Source organism: Dermacentor andersoni, chromosome 5 (assembly GCF_023375885.2).
Source record: "Dermacentor andersoni chromosome 5, qqDerAnde1_hic_scaffold, whole genome shotgun sequence".
In the NCBI taxonomy this organism is placed as follows: domain Eukaryota; kingdom Metazoa; phylum Arthropoda; class Arachnida; order Ixodida; family Ixodidae; genus Dermacentor; species Dermacentor andersoni.
The window spans coordinates 94624109-94641825 of record NC_092818.1 but is presented as its reverse complement, the minus strand read 5'-3'; the positions used below and the strand labels follow the sequence as shown (position 1 = coordinate 94641825).

At 44.5% G+C, this 17717-nt stretch overlaps 1 protein-coding gene across 6 annotated transcripts in view; it reads left to right on the top strand.

Moving 5' to 3' along the window:
- LOC126530902 (uncharacterized) overlaps positions 1-17717 on the top strand; it is a 174594-nt gene that overhangs the window by 147437 nt on the left and 9440 nt on the right. For 3 of the 6 annotated variants that reach the window (XM_072288232.1, XM_072288231.1, XM_072288235.1), the window contains 6 exons: positions 267-317; positions 813-973; positions 13354-13485; positions 15280-15543; positions 16711-16812; positions 17085-17153. In XM_072288232.1, the coding sequence (XP_072144333.1) occupies positions 267-317; positions 813-973; positions 13354-13485; positions 15280-15543; positions 16711-16812; positions 17085-17153 (779 nt within the window). The remainder of the gene's footprint in view (positions 1-266; positions 318-812; positions 974-13353; positions 13486-15279; positions 15544-16710; positions 16813-17084; positions 17154-17717) is intronic. The other 3 variants (XM_072288233.1, XM_072288234.1, XM_072288236.1) reach the window with 3 other exon arrangements.

The window sequence follows — 17717 nt, the reverse complement described above, 5'->3', positions numbered from 1 at the left end:
AGCCTTCAATCGAAACGTTTGTGCTGGAACTCAGCAGTTACAGCCTCACGAATCACACCGCATCCGCTCTGCGTTTCTGATTATTTACGACAAGTGCGTCGAACCGACCGTTTCTTTTTTTATTATTCATTTGATCAAGCAGTTGGCACCATAGAGCAGCCTGTTTAAGTATTTTTTCACCCATTTGTGTTAGAAAACACTTTGTGCGCATGCAGCAGAAGGTGTTCGATGCACATCTAATAAAATTCTTGTTACGATCTTCACAGTGAACAATCCGACTATGCGCGATCTGAAGAGACCTCCTGCAAGAATAACAGGTATTGAAACTGTTACTGTGATATACAATAATTAGTTCCCTTATGACTTTTGTGCTGTAGCCGCAACACATTGAAATGTTCTACACTAAAGTAAGTACGTAAATGAGAGTGAATGAACGCGTACACACAACTAGTCTGTGACCGTTTCATGTAAGCTCTTTCTAGAAGTGTCTATCCTGTCAGCTGTTGTTCGACGTCTGTAACAATCACTGTTGCTTTTTAACGTCAATCAATTGGTTGATTTCATTTTCAAAGAGCAGAGGGCATAGAAAGTAAATGTTCTACAGAGCTTGACTAATATTGCTGGGTAGTCTACAACTACTAGGAAATTACCACCAAAACTCCTGTAACCGACATCGCGCTGCTGGTACGATCGGCTAGCTTCTCTTCACAGCAGTAATTCTTTCACTCATTACCGTGTCGTAACTTCTTGCAATCTAAGCTACAGCTGTGAAGTGCACATCGCTTCCATTAAATGCGTTCTTAATTTTTCAGGTTTATCAGATGCGATGAGGCTTCCAAGAAATTCGACGTTAGAGGTACCTTTGCAAGGGCAATTTATTTTTCATGGTGACTGGTTCGGCGATGAGAGCATAACCATGAATATTCTGAACTTTGACTTTATCGGCACGACCTTTCGGAACGATCTCCTTGAGGTGGGTCAATGCCTTTTGCAAAAATATTTTTTTAACTAAAATAAAATCAAAGCTTATTCAAAATCAAATGCATAAGAGTGCAGGAAGTGGGCGAGCCGAAGTAAAGAGCTGACCTAAATAGCTTGACTAGCATTCGACTAACCTCTTTTCAAAGCAGAAGTAGTGGTGTACGAGAGCGCTACTTAGAATAGGTCCAATAAGTGGTTACCAAATTAATGGCATAGCAGTAAATGCGAAGGCGGGTATATTTTCTTCGTGATACCGAGAAACCGTCAATGAAGTTTTGAATTGTGGTGTCTTCTAAAGGTGGCGTTTGAGGTTAGCATTTTGGTGAGTGAATATTATTTGCTTTCTGTAGTTTGTTCGTGAGTATTGCACATGTCATTGTTCCGGGTACCACATTGCGCGAATCGTTGCCCTTTTTCTGTCCTGTGTCATAGTTCTAGTTCTTAGAATATCTCTGTTAAGTATTTAAGTTCACGCATGCTTAACTTTTTGAGAGCAAAATGTTTTCACTAGAAGAAAATATTTGCGTTGGGCTTGACAGTGCTTTTTACAGCGAAGTCTATAGAGCGACTAAAAGCGCTCAAAACTGTCGTAAGCCTGTTTTCAAATTTTCCTAAAAAACAAAATAATAAATACAATATAGATAACTCACAAAGTGAGGCTTTAAGGAAATGGGAGAAGTGTTAAAGGTGATTTGCAGGCAAATTTCGAAATGTGGGGTTTATTTGGGGGATAAATGAAAATAGCTAAACCATCGTTTATGGCCTGATTAGATGCGTTGTAGGAAATGCTCACAAAATTTCACCGCTTCCCTTGGAGGATCAAGATGGCGGCAATTTCACATTTAGCGAAAATGGGGGCCATAGACTGCGTAATATATGCCAATAGTTTCAAGTATGTTGGTAAATTATTTCTTTCAATATAATTACTAAATATACGTTCTCTCTCAATGCAATGTGTGGAGAAACTTTAATTTTACAGGCTTGATTAAGAATGTCTCAAATAATTACTGAACTCTGTTTTTTCTCCTATTTTCATGGGTTATGCGAGGTTCTTAGTTGGCTTGCACGGTGTCCTCATTGAACTAAACAAGGTATTTTTTTTTATATTTCGTAAAATTAATTAAGGGGCATGTTATGAGTAATGTTGAGGCAACGTTCAACGTGTATGTGTTAATGGTGGCTTTTGCAAAAAAAGAACAATAAAATAAATATGCTTATGCAAACACCCCGGAGCGTTATAAGTGTGTTTCACAAGCGGCGCAGAATTTAATCCGCTTCTATGGTACAATCATAAATGCCACCATGATGACGTTTGGTGAAAAGGAACGGCACATTATGGCCAATGTTCTCGAGCAGTAAAAGGGGTTTGAATGAAATACTGTTTTCATAAAAAAAATTTTAACAAGTGCTCAAAAGCGCTACATGCGGGCAAGATTTCAAATGCGCTGAGTAACATGCGCGCAACGTCTAAAGTATGTGATTCAATTCCTGAAATATTTTGAAGTGTATGTGCGAGAAAGAGAAAGAGATAAATGAGATGTGAAAGGCGGACAGGTTAACCGGAATATAAACGTCCTGTTTACTACTCTGCATTGGGGAAGGGGAGGCAGAGAGTGGAAAAGGAAAAGCACACGTAAAAGAGAGAGAGAGAGGAAACACGAAAATGAACATTGGAAAAAGAACGCGGGAGTGTCAGAGTTTTTCCAACTAGGTCGTTTGAACGGAAGAACTTAGGTAGCGCCGTCGTCTCCCTATGGTGTGAGGACAATATGCGCCGGTATTCCGAGATCATCTGCTCAAAGTGGCCGGTCACCGGGGCTTCACTGTCAGCACTGTAGCGAGCGACTATCTCTGGGTGCTGCAGAGAAGGCAATGACAGGTGACATGCTAGATGATTTCACAAGCAGCCATTGCAGCCATTCTGATGCGGCAAGCAAAAGCTGCGTGAAAGGTATACACCAAACCACAGTCGGAAGAGAGCAGTTGTCTCGGTTCGAGAGGGTCCAGATAAAATTCAGTGTTGGAGGAATGGGTCTAGGTGGTGCCGACGGGTCTGGCGAGTTCCACGCGAACAGTGTTATATCATGCGCGAGCATGCGAAGCTCTGTTGCTGCACCTGTTCTTGACAACGGGAGGCGCTCCTGCACGCTATCTTCGTGACCACTTCTAGCACTTTCATTGACATGTTCGTCGCTCATGATCTCACAGTGGCTTGGAAGCTGCTGAAAAGTGACGTCATGTCCTTCCTCTGCTAGCTTATGGTAATTAAAGATAGATAAGTTCTGTGGTATTACGTGATGAAATCACGATCTGAATGTCAGGCACGCCGTAGTGGGGGATTCCGGGTTACTTTTGACCAACTGGAGGGCTTTAACGTCCGTTTGCTTGGGGGTCGTTAACGTCCGTCCGATGAACCATACGCGGACGTTTTTTTGCATTTTTCCTCCCGTAGAAATGCGGCCGCCGCTGTCGCTATTCGGTACCGCGATCTCGTGCTTAACAGCACAACGCCGTTGGTGCTAAGCCACAACGGCGGTTAGCTTACGGTATAGCTGTCTTATTTCATGCCCTAATGGGTGTTGTGGTCCATGCCGTAGAGCGGATAGCGTTGCAGGGCTGTCTTCCCTATTGCAAAACCCAGTGCCACTGGGACCCAGTGCGCCGGATTATGGGCCCAGTGCAGCGCGCTGGATGCTGGGGCGCTGGGAAGGTGCAGCGTGCGGGAGGCACTGGGTACTCGCGCGAAAAACAGCTCTAGCGCGTTAAATAGGCGGTGCCTGGACGCCGCATATATATTTTTGAATACAGAAAGCAACAAAGAGCGTTTTAGTACAATAAAAAAAAAACGTAAAAATAAAACTGCTCCGACCAGGATTCGATCGTCCGACCTACAGATCCTAAGCCCGGCACTCTAGCGCTACGCTACGCCAGCAGACGGAAATGCATGGATAATTTGCCATGTCGAACCCGAGAAGCAGTTTGTTTCGCAAAGCTACGTCTCGTACAAGCATGGTTGATGCGGTATCGCCCAGCAACTAAAACTCACGCCTGTACCAGAAAAAAAAGTTGCTATCCGTATTCAGCAGCATGCTTGGAAGTGCGACAACATCGATTTTCACTTGCGATTGCTATTTTAACTTCGAAAAAAAGTCCTAAATGAACCGCCGACGCGGGACGGTGTATGAGCTGTTACTGCCGATTTCGATAGCCGTTTCTTGTTCTTCACGCAAAGGATATGCAACGTTTCCTTAGTTCAGTGATGCCTTTCAGTCAACACGCCTGTCTAGTCATATATCTTCGTCAGAGAAGCGCAGGCTAGTGCCGGGAGTCTGCGGCGATAGCACGTATACCCGTGTTTATGACGCGTCACGTCGGCGGTCATCGCTTCTTGTGCTGGCACTGTAGACATGAAAAAATTGTTTATTTAAGGACACCGATGCGAAAGCTGAAATATAGAGTGATTTATCCTTGTTAGAGTTCTTGATTCCTGAGCCTAGACGCGCCGATAGCGTGAGGACGGACTCGGCGGATACGCTAGGCCTAAGCTTCGGTGGGGACCTATCTCGGCGCGGGTATATGTAGCTGGCGAAAGCTAAAATGTGTGTATGTGAGCCTCAGAACTTTTTTTAGTACAATATTAGTACAATAGGAAAGTGGAAGCGCACGAATCACCTCAGCTTTGTTATCGGTGCGATAATATCAGTTAGAGATAGGCTTCGAACTCGGGGTCCGTTCGCGCGCGTCTGAACGACTTCTGCATTTCTTGTCCATTCCACAACACTGCGACAACGGCGACAGCTCCCAGTCATACGTTACGTGCAAACTACTAAAAAACGCGGCGTCCTCTACGTTTACGTGGTTTCGCTCAAGAATTTAGCTATCCGCCCAGTCAAAAGGGAAAATGAAAAAAAAAAAAAACGAAAGCGATTTTCAGTTTCAAATGTGCATGAATAAACAGGGCAGCTCACGCACCTTTATTCCAAGCTGTGACACGAAATGGGGTTTTATAACCCCAAGATATAGCGTTATTTAGGACAAGAGACTAGTATCAAGCGATGAAACTGTATAAAGCATTTAATATTCAGCAGCGCTCGTCCTTGCGTACTGGAACCAGCGCGGCACAAACACAACCAGCGCAGTTTCCAGTGCGAACCAACGAACTGCAGCGAGAACCAGCGCCTGTACAGCACAAACCAGTGTGCCCCAGAGTCATGGCAGTGGAACCAGCGTCTCTTCCAGTGTGACCCAGCTCTTATCCAGCATTCTCACTGGTGTCCCAGTGAGTCCCAGCGAGTGCCAGCGTACCCAGTGCGACCCAGCGCCAAAAAGTGCGCTGGTTTCACACTGGAAGACGCTGGTTTTTGCAATAGGGTTAGTATCGGTAAAGACGCCACAACTGCTCAAAATTCTTATTGCAACTGCTCGAAAGAAACAGCCCGGCTGGAAATGGGGTTGTGGTCTGACAAAGTCGCACCAGTCTGGCTGTTATTTTTGTTGTATGCTGAGCTTGTTGAAAAAGTTCCCATCATTTGTTGTTACAACGGGGAAATTTGCAAAACTAATATATTAGGAATAAATAAATAAACAGAGGAGTCAGGTGCCAAGAACACGCCTCTGAATCCTCACCGATTTTAATTTGAGTTGGGAAGCACAAAGTGTTACATCATGTGAAAGCTTCTATAGTCATTTTTTTTTTTGCTGCGGAGGTGAATCTAGCCCTTTTCTTACTTGAATCGTTTGATTCATGCCGCCTGTGGCGCTCATCTTCGTCTAAGATTCTGCATTTTACTGTCTTGTTGTGCGAACAAGAGATGGCTACATACCGCTATGTTCTCTCCAGCCAAGCGGGATGGTATCATAAAAGAAATTTATCTCCTTTGATTGCCTTATCCCTATTCAGAAATGCTGAGTTGGCAGGTCGTCGCGAAACCATGATAATCGGCTGGTTTGATTCGTAGTAGTAAAAGTAGTAAACGACTTTATTGGGGTCCTGAGGAGCTAGGCAGGGGGCCTGCTAGGTGGGACCCTACCCAGCCGTTGGCTGGTCCCATGTCGGAACAGAGAGGTCATGCCTCTCCGCTCAGTCACGGGTCCTCTGGACAGCCATCAGCTGGACGTATTGGGATCGGTTAGACAAAAATATGACACCCTGACTAGAATCCTTGCTTGTGTTCGCATTGGGGCTCATCTATAGCACTGAACGGCGGCCTAGGGCCACGAACACGAAGCTACGGCAGAAAAGCCTCATTATTCGCGAGGCTCGTTTCCCCCTTTGACCGGTCTACATAATGTGCCAGAATTGCACAGGGTAGCCAGCGGATATATTACCAATCAGTAACCGAAACACGCCAGAAAAGCGCCATCAACAGCCCTAATACGGGAATAATTTGCATGACGATTCAGTTGCTTGTACAGGCTGACGGCGGAAGGCAATTACACGACAATGACCTCGCCGACAATAAACGACAATCACAACATCGGCTACTTTGTGCTACAATTACTGGCGCTGTGTAACTGACCTCGTCGTTGGTATAACGCGAACAAACCTGGACACAAAGGAGGCACAAGTGACCTGTTTCCTTTATGTCTTTCTTTTCTTTCTTTCTCCACTCATCGTCATGTAGTGATAGGCTCAGAACGCAAAGAGTGAGGCCGAGCTGTCAACGTTTCTTTGATGACAGGTCTCCCACTTCTGTCTGTCTGTGCTGGCATTCAAAATATATTAGACCACATGTGACTCGTGTGTCCTAACTATGGCATCGTGACATCTACGTGGACCGATGTTGCGGTTGCAAACCACGCTTCTAGAAAACACTCTGACCTCAATAAGATATGCCCATGTCCCTCATTAAAATGCGTGGATTAGAACCTACCAATCTGGCATCACGACCACAAGGCGCACAGGTTTGAGTCATCTAGCAGTAGTGTCGCTTCAGTTGGACCCCACACCAACAGACGCAACTGGCAACGACGTTCTTGAAGCGACGTGGAAAGCGCCTCCTTTCTTCCCCTTTCACGCAAAGTGGATTTCCTTCCTTGCATTGATCACTTGCGCGTATTGGAGTTTTGTTCTCCATTATCTTTTTTTATAATTTCTTTTTATTTTACATATAAATGTCCCCACCCCCTTAGTGAACCAGCTTATTGTGAGTCCAATTTGACGTGAACCAGTCTTCTCAAAGCTTTTACCTTCCGATCAGGTATCACCATTGTCAGAAGAGGCGATAGACCTAACTTGGCCTGTCAGACTATTTTTGTTTCTTGTTCTTGCGCTTTCTTTTATGTTGTAGGTACTTAATGCTGCCCATATCCAGAATCAACACATCGTTGCTTTCTTGGGACAATCACACAAATAAGATTGAACCCTGTAATGCCCAAACACAGTTTCTCATAAAGAAATATGGGAACTTTTTCACCTTCTCGTCATCATGCGTACAAAACTAATTAAATGGTATTTGAGTAATAGCTTAGTAGAGTAACTGATTATTAGTAATTGGTTTGCTGAACCATACACAAGTGGAAACCTTCCTCAGTTTATCGAAAATACCACTATTGGCTGTACGATACGTTTCCCGTGCTTAATTAACTATTTTGAGATAACAAAACAGCGTGGCAGAAATGATACCTTTGGCATTACAGGTTACACGAACAGCTATTTACATTATGCAATACGAGATACACAACTCACTTGAACGCGCATAGTTTTCTCAATTTCGCGCACCCTGTCTTTTCGCTCATCGCTCGCATAGCACGTACACCGTTTTCATGATATATTTTTCAGTCTTGTATATCTAGTCAGTGTACAATAAGTGAGAAAGCTCACTCACTCACTCACTCACTCACTCACTCACTCACTCACTCACTCACTCACTCACTCACTCACTCACTCACTCACTCACTCACTCACTCACTCACTCACTCACTCACTCACTCACTCACTCACTCACTCACTCACTCACTCACTCACTCACTCACTCACTCACTCACTCACTCACTCACTCACTCACTCACTGGCAAGAACGAACAAATCACTTGGCGGGTGCGGTTAGTCTTCCCCAAACCCCTTCTCGCGCTTTTCGCTTTCCCGCACAGCCATAAATAAGGAAGGAGCACCTCTATAATCCCCGATACGAAAACTTACAGCTTCCCACGAACATTAAAAAAGGAAACTCGCCGTCCCGGCCCTGCGAAAGCGGATGTCCAGCGAAGATGTTGACAGCCACCAGTACAACTGCTAGGGGGGGGGGGGGGGGGAGTATGCATTGCTTTATGGTTTTAGAGTAACGGCAGTAGCGCAATTTTAGAGCAGTAGTAGCAACGGGAGTAATCGTAATATTGAGAGCACGTCGTCCATAGCGGTCTGCAGCAACATCGAAGTCAGTTGCTAGACTAGTTATATTATACAAGGTGTTTCAGAGAACACTTTCAAAATTTTTTTTAAAGCTTGCATGTGGCAGATAGCTCAATTCTCGTTTAGGAGGCGGTCTACTCGAGGCGGCGGACATTACTTGCAGAAAAAATTGAAATGCAAAATTTGACTAATAAACGAGTTCACTAATTAACTTTTAGCTAATTATCTTATGACCCATATTGCACTTCACAAATTCTAGCAGTGGACTTCGCAAGGCGGATTCACTTGGAACGATTTCTGAGTACGACATCAGTTTCGATATATAAATTCCCGAACTTTGCGGAGGAATGCATTGGCGTTCCAGTTGCCTGTGTGCTTCAGTGCATGAAACGGCGCTTTGTTAAACAATTAACTGGATGCAAATTAAATGCATTTCTCCGGAAAGTTCGGGAATTGCTATCTCGAAAATTGTGTCATCTTGAAAATTCGTTCCAAGTGGATCCTCTTTGCGAAAGCTACGGCTAGAATTTATTTGCAATATGGGTCATAACGTAATTAGTTAGAAACTTAATTTGTGAATTGTTAATAATTAGTCGACTTTGGATCTCAATTTCTTGCGCAAGTATTCTCCGCCGCTTCGAGTAGACCAGCTCATGATCTAGAATTCTGATATCTGCCACAGGCAACTTTGGAAAGCGTTCGCTGAAACACCCTGTATATGAAAAGCTAGGGACGTCACACCGCACGTCGCAAGCTGGCGTTGCCGCGCAACTTACGCAACGGCAATATTTACCGGGAAACGTAGGCGGGAAGCGTGACGTCCTTCGCATTGCTATCCCGAGTTCCTTATCATAAATTATGTGGTCCGGATGCTTGTTCTGAAAAAAAAAATTAAATTATAGGGTTTGACGTGCCGAAAGACCGATCTGATTATGAGGCAGGCCGCAGTGGGGGACTCCGGAAATTTGAAGCACCTGGGGTTTTTTAACGTGCAACTAAACAACGTACACGTAACGTACACGGGTGTTTTCGCATTTTGGCCCCATTGAAGTGCCATCGCCGTGGCCGGGATTCGATCCCGCGACCTCGTGCTGAGCAGCCCAACACCATAGTCAGTAAGCAACCACGGCGGTTGCTTGTTATGAACTTAGTCATTAATGAAACGCATTCTGTTCTGTATGTTGTATATCCTATTCGAAAGAATGCATGCACTGTTCGCTTAAACCTGTAATGCCCAATGCATCATATATGCTACGCTGAGTTCGATGATTCAAAATGCTGATCGAAGTGCGGGAAATATAATCCAAAGTCCATAATTTCGTTTTTAATAAGCTCGAGTGAAGTTTCAGCTGCGGCCAGCCTAACAAACCATTTGCTAATTAATTAGTACCGTAATAAGTTGTACCTGAAGAAACATTTCTTGTTTTTTTTTCTACTAATGTACTCTCCTTGGCCAGAAATAAGTGTCATCAGTTTGTTCCAATTTTCCTTCATGTGGAACTATCTTTGGACATAGCAGGGTTAACTTTGCTGAGCGCTTGTAGCCTCTGCCTAACAGGGGTATGGGTCATTGCATATTGTGCTTGCTTACGATGATATGAGCCATTGCTTACGAGGGTATGTGCCATTGATGGTGATAATTTTCATTCGAGAGCGTTAGGGGCCCCGTGTCACAGAAAGTCCTATGTTTAGGAAAAGTTTATTTCAACAAAAGACGATACGAACACTGAGTCACAATGACGGGACAATTCCACCAGGACGACAACATCTACAAAGTATATACGAAGCATTGTATAAAGCATCGGCGATCGGCGTCCAGCGTCAGACGTCGCTCCGGCAAAAAGAATGTTGAACCACGCATACCCAACCACGCAGGCCCTCACAAGCCTCTCAATTCCCAGACGTTGAAATAGTATGGACTCCAGGACACGAGTCCCTCCGTGGAAATCAGCGTGCGTGCGCTGTAGCCCGAGCTCATGCCTCCCTGGCGCCACAAGAGACGGATACGGCCGCATCTATGGAGCCCGTACCTTTACAATACAACGCCATACTACAACACCACCTATTGAACAGCCGACAATACCCACCTCCAAACAAGACCCCCTCACGTGAAGACGCCGTAACATGGCGGCAACTACGTACCAATACATACCCCCATTTAAGCAGACTACACGCCATACACCTTACACTATATTCATACAAATGTCCCCTTTGTAACGATTACGCCTCCCTATAGCACACCACATGGGCGTGCCCCAATGTGAAGGCCGCCGCGCAAATACCCAACCCCACACCCGAACAATGGGAGGCCGTGCTGACTAGTTCGGACCCTCGTAACCAGCAGGAACTGGTGCGGCGGGCCCGGGAGACAGCAAGAGCCGCAGGAGACCTGGACTAAGGGCGCCTCCCGCACAAGTAGAAAGACACCTGCTTGTCCTTTCCTTTTTTTTAAAAATAAATGTTTCTCCTCCTCCTCCTCCATGTGGCGCAAGAAAGTTACTGAACTAAATGAATTTTTCAAGGTAAAATACATAGAAAAAACATAAAGTACGACTTACACACAGCCTACAGACATGATAGCGTCGGATTGTAATTTCAATATATGAGAGAACATAATTATGTTACGCGGAAACTCAAACACAAACCCATTTTAACGCGATAGCGTTTTCCAGCTGCCGTTTGAGGACTGTCTTAGTAGGAGCAGCGCTGCCCCCTCGGTTCCTTGCACACCATCAAAAAAAAAAAAAAAAAAAGAAGAGAACCACAAAGCCCGCCTTCGTGCATAGCGTTCGCCGCCATTACGGTTACATAAGCTGCAGTTGCCGGGAAGCGTGCGAAGCTCTCGGGGATCATTGAATGCTATCGCGTTCCACTCTTAAAGGCGAAGCTTAAGGGTCCTCTAAATTTTTCGACATGCTGTTCTGTATATTGTACGCGTGATTCGACAGAATGTAAGCACTGCTCGGTTCACTTTGCTGAGTACCTGTAGCCTCTGCCTTACGGGGCTATGAGCCATCGATGGTGATAGTTTTCTGTCGACGGACGCGAAAGAAACCCGTGATTCTAGCCGTATATAGCTTTATATATATATATATATATATATATAAAAACAATCCAGTGCGCTTGCCTAAAGTTTGCACGTGCACGTACGCTCGCCGGCACGCGCCAGCTCGCGTCAGCGCGTCTACGCATGCGCAGATGCCGCGCGACAGCTCGTGCGCGTCAAAGCGCGGAGTCAGCGCGGAGATTCGTTTCAGGCAGATATGGTCGCTCGGCCTGGCTCACGCCTCCACGTACCTGAAGCCAGGTCGTGCGCATAGCCAAACGTTTGTTAGGATGCGCTATATATACGTGGCTATAGGGTACGCGCTTGCGCTCGGTGTGCTCCGCTGGCCGTGCTACGTGGTGCGGAGCGGCTTTAGTCCTGCACCAGCTCGACCGACGCATAGAAGCCAAATACAAATTGCGCATTTCGAAGCGTAGTAGTTCAGTACGAAGTGACGGGTGCCAGGGCGTCGAGCCACCATACCAGCAGTGGGCGCGCGCTGACTCGCGCCTCTTGCAGACGGAAGCCGCCATTCCCCGCGAGGGCCGGCAGACGCAAGGCGCGTACATACTAGCTTGTACGATTAGGCAAGCTTACGTGTGGTCTGGGATTAAGACTTGCATGTTCAGACTGTATGGCCCGAAGTAAGAAAGCGTTTGGACGAAGCCTTGTGGGGAGGCGGGATTGCGTCTCAGGCTTTGGGCAAAATACTTCTCTAGCACACGAAAACATTTTTGCTTCCGCTAATCAGTATTCATTTAAAAAAGCGAAATAAGTAGCAGAAACGATAGAACATTCTAATTTGTTCTGCATACGCCGCAATACTCGTAAGCAGTCGGCATACTTTAGGAGTTGTTAAACAGAAAGCACCCGTGAGGGAGCAAATCGGCTTACATGGAAATTCGTTTGTTATCCTTGAAGAGCAGGACACTAAAAGGAAGCTTTACTTCAGGTGCTACCACTCAAGTACTACGTGAGACCTGAGAAATTGCTTTTCTCGGCGTCTACTGCACCAAACTGATGTGGTTTGTTTCATTTACAAGTTAACGCCAACCGACTAAAGGGTTTAGAAGAACTTTGTATAGATGCAGATATCTTATAGGTGAAGATGTTTTATTAGGCCATCAAATTTATTACAAAACTTATTAAATTGCAAAATAAAAGGAAATTGCGAAACGAAGATTATAATTCTCTAACCTAGCACTAAAGACAGATGTAACATTTTTGTAGACTGTGCACCTACTGAGACATCGAATGTACATCGAATGTACATAAAATAATGTACAATGTATATAAAATGTACATGCATATCGAATGTACACATGGCTCTGCAATATACCACTAATTTGTGGGTAGCGGTTTTGTAAAACCATTGTAAGCATTGTAGCAATGTCACGTAAGCTTATACATTCCTTATATCGCCTATATAAGCTAGTATATTGCAATTGATCGCTTTAGATGGTTGAACAGATGCAGTTTAGAAAACTTCAATACATTTTTTTTTTTTTTTGCGCGGAGTTACGGATTTGTATATTTGGAGCTTCAGTATTTTTTCCTCTTTAGAATCTTCGGCACACTTTGTATGTAGATTTCGGGACCCCAAATTGATGTTACGCTTTCGATTTGTTGAACGTAGCTTATCCTCTTAAATGTAACACATTTGATTCGAATCTATGGAACGGTCGTCGAAGAAGAGCACTTTTTTGTTTTGCGTGTATTTGAACAGGCAAAATAGAGTTGGCCGCGAGCTAAAGCTTTCTCTTAAGATTGTGTCGAGGACGGAAATATGAAGCCCAAAGTCGTAGCCACTTTAGTGCTTCAGAGACATTCGCGTGGACATGATGTTCAAGTAGTTATCAGTGCGAATTTCTTCGGCTCTCAGTCACGGAGTTTGTGCTTAAGTCGATAATCAGCAGCATTCTGCATTGAACAAGCACGCTTAACTCTAACGTTTCGCGTGGTGCTTTTCTTTCAGATCCCCGACGGAGTGCGATGCGAGGCCAACAGGAAGAGCGGCCTTTCGCATCCCGTGTATTACAACATGCGGGTGTTCAGTTACAGCGCCAGGGTCAAGAGTTCGACCTCGAAGCATCTTCACATTATAAACGTAAGCATTTTTTTTTTTTGCGAGAAACGCGCAGACAATATTTTGCGATCGATTTCCAGCAGTCAATTTAATTGTTGTTCAGCGTGCTCAAATTACTCAACAAGTTTCTGGATACAATTCCTCCTTAACTGCAACAACCGGGGTGTAATGTGGTCCACTGAAGGAAAAACTACATTAAGTTTACAACATAGTTTACGAGTCCGAATTTTGATATCTGAGACGTAATACATCAAGAAAAAAATTATAGTCACTTGCGCATTATCGAAACCGCCGAAAAGTTGCTGGTAGCTGTCGTTGAAGGAAACTGTCTAAAATTTTTTTTTGGCACAGGAATTCTACATGCATTCTACATGTTGAACACATACTTCTAGATCAAACCGTCACGCGGATTGAAAATGTCCTGTTAATTACTTATGCGCCTACCGCGGAACAGTGGGACTTACGGGTCACGTGGCGAGCGGTGCTTTCCGTGACAGCTTGATTCTCTGCAAGAGCTTCCCTCCAACTGCGCACGCGCAACGGCAATCAGCTGTATGCCGATACAACCACGCACACTAGTTTGAAGGTCACCGCATTTTGAACGTACCCTTGAAGATAACCTCCACTGCAAAGAATTGGCGGATCCCACGCATACATGGCATCAGTAGTAAACGAATATATATTTTTTTGCTTAAATGTCCTTCACTTCTTCGTTTATGTATAGCTCAACGCTCCTGGCTTAATCGACGTTAAGGCCCTGCCTGTCTGTCTGTTTGTCTGCATGTGTGTTTCCTTCCTTCTTTGTTTGTTTGTTTGTCTTATGTTATTAGCTCATAAACACTTTGGGATATTGTCCCCTTTTGTTCACTGAGCTTCTTTCTCCGTGCTCGGCTGCTTCTGGTGCCAACTACTTCGCTTCCGTGTATCCTACTTCTTCGAGTTCCTGTTTCCTACTTCTTCGCTTTTTTACCCTAGTTCTGCTTGGCTATTTGGGCGTATACTCGTTCTGGAGGATTGAACAAGAAGGTTAACATGCCCAATTGCCCAAGTTGTTGCACAATCAACAAGGCAGCAGCAGCCAGCGCCCACAAATGCAGAGAAGAGGCGGAGAAGGCTTCGGTTTAAAATTGCGCGCAAACATAAACTACCTGCAAATATTGCCCAGAAAATCTACATATGTGGTGCTGAAGAAATCGAGTAGTGTAAACTCCCGGTTTGAAAACTGGGATGATGCGACACGTTTTGAATGTCATTACTGATGCGAAAGCGTCAAATGGCCCGTTGAGCAATAGAGCCGGCTTCTGTAGTCTATAGCAGCGAAATGGCAATTAAAGTCCCATTGGTTGCGACACCACGTCACGAGCGCGCCTCGACGGCGCAGAGCGGGCGAGAGGGAACACCCGCTGCAACGCTAGCGCGCCAGGTGTTGCGTGAGGGGAGAGGGCATCGCCGCGACGCCACGTCACCCTCACTCTCGCTCTCGGAAGCCTGCGTTATCCGCGCGTTCCTTTTCCACGCAAGCCCTCGCCTGCGTTCTAACTGCGTCTCAGTTAAGGCCAATTCTAAACGGGCCAAACTAAAAAGTTATGACGCCACGACGCGTCATAACTCAAAGGACCGCTCAACGGCGTTCAATTGGACAGTAATGCTTTCGCATTCACAACTCACAAGAAGTGCTTAGGTGTCCTCGGATTTTTTTTTCCGCACGGCTTTTCCTTTTGATGTGATATCCTGGTGTGCACAATTGTGCGCACAGCACCTGGAGGTGCCCTGTTACTTTTCGACTCCATAAACAGCAATTTGTTTCTTTTGCAGGGTTTTATAGACGTTAATCGAAACTTGCACAGATTGGACTACAAGCCTTGGAACAGCCCTTCGTCGATTGAAAACACCGTAATCTTTTCTGGGAAGGAAGGCATGGCCTACCACGTCCCGCGCTCAGGAGTGTGTTCTGCGGGAAACGTCACCGAAGTCGTTTTCGACAAGCAGATGATTATACTTCCTCGATTCATGGAAAACCTTTCACCTAAAACATTTTTTGTGGGGAACAGTTCTGCGACCCTTGCCTACAAGAAAATCGTAAGTCCGTACATGCGCATATTTATTTCATGGACTGATATTGATATTGAAAATCTGAGAATTAAATAACTAAGCGGCTAACGGCTACGGCACTAAGACCAATTTCGCGCCATAAAAGCCACCATAGCACATATATGTGCTAAAACATATTTCTTTTTAGGATTGAACAGAACCTTTCTTTTTATTGCCTTCGACAGCCATGTTCCACATTTTTAGGTGGATTTCTGGTAGAGGGGAAATAATGAGTTTGATCAGTCGCTATGTCCAGCTGGCTAAGTTAAAATATTTCTTGAAGCAAACTTTTATAAGCGCAAAGAAAACGAAACGAAATACGAGGAACACGAAGAACACAGACGAGCGCTGACATGTTCCTCGTCTTTCGTATACTTTCGTTCACGCTGGTCAAAGTTTGCTTCAAGATCATGAACCAACTAACTCGCACCAGAGTCCTGCTAAAATATTTATTTAATAACGTTTTAATTATTCACTGTATGCCACATGTTGAAATGGCGAATTTGTAATCGAACATTATAAAAGCCATCTCTGTTTAGGGAAACTTAAGCACCACTTTCTAAATGCACTTGCCCAAGATCTGCTAAGGGTGCTTCGGCGTTCCGGTTACGACCCTCTGAACTGCCGGAGGGACCTATTGGCTTTTGGGAGCCTGACTTGAACGACGGTACATTTCGTAGCATATTAAGATGGATATCTCGTAGCTGGTGCCAGTCCTTCTGCTGAGCAGACATGAACGTTTCTCTGCTATGGCCTAAATTTAGCAATTGCAACGAGTGTCCTAAAGTAAATAATAAAGAAAGGCAACTAGTGAATCTCTTTGCATAGCTACCTGGACCTTGCGTTTTCATCTAGAAAATAATGCTAGCCTCTTCAGGTAGTCCACCTAAAGATGCCGAACTACATTGTATGTTCCATGCTATTCAAAAATATTTTTAAATAAAATCTTCGAGCCTCATTGTCTAAACAAATCATTATTATCGTCAGCCTATTTTATGTCCACTGTAGGACGAAGTCCCCATGCTGCTATCTCCAATTAACCCTGTCCTGCGCCAACTGATTCCATCTTGCGCGTATCCTAATATCATCACGCCGCCTAGTTTTCTGCCGTTCCCAACTGCCTCGATCTGTCTGTAGTTGCAGTTTCCTTTGCAGGCTATCAAAGGTGGGATTCCCTGTCACGTCTGGGATATAGTCCGTTTTGACTGGCCTTCGAATGGTGCGAAGACGTTGTGGGAGTGGTGCTTCGTAGACAAGGTGACAACCTTACGATGGAAGTTCACGGGGCTGCTTTAACTCTTCAATTTTTTTGTGACAAAATCGCTTGCGTTGATCGAAGTGACATTTCAAGTCGCCTCTTGTCGCCTCAGCGAAAACAATATGGTTCCATTTCTTTAGATAGCCTATCGCAGCGGACACAAACCATGTGCGCGGTAACGCTTCTAAAATATGTAATAACTATTTGAATTGTTATTTCGCCTTGTTATCTTAGGCCTGCTTATGTTTCTCCTTTTTTAATTTCTTTTCAGTCTTACTTTTCACCGTCTTCTGAAGCTACTTCGTCCCATATTGTAAGCTTGGATGTACACGTTTTGGAGGTAGGTCTTGCTTTGTAGTGGCATGTTAGCAATCGCTGTGTAACGTTTTACACTGCATTCTACGTGTGTTTCCATTTTATGCTCTAGTGCACTCGAAGCCTTAAATATTAGAGGCAACACACTTGTTTCGTCTTGTAAGGTTGTCTTGGTAACTATTTGAAGTTCAATGAAGAGTTGACATACAAAAGAATGACAGGACAAATGCCTTGTCCTGCAGTTCTTTTGTTTTTCATGTTTTCCTTGTGCTTTCAAAAGTTCTAAAGGTGGATGTCAACTAACGAGCCCATTTGTCCATCTTGCTGCAAGGTTGTCTTGACTGTTCTGAGCCTTACTGAATGGTATCTACCAGCAGAACGCTCCTAGGGCAGCGGTTTTGCAATTATGAGACTTCATTCTACATTGGCAATTATAAAAAAGAGCAATAACCAAAATTACATGTAAGCATCACAGAAATATCCTAGGTATTGGTACTTGTCATTAGATAAAAGGAATTACAGCAAATTAAGAAAATTAATGTCTTTAATTTAGTAAACGAAAAGAACTTAGAAAATCAGATATGACATC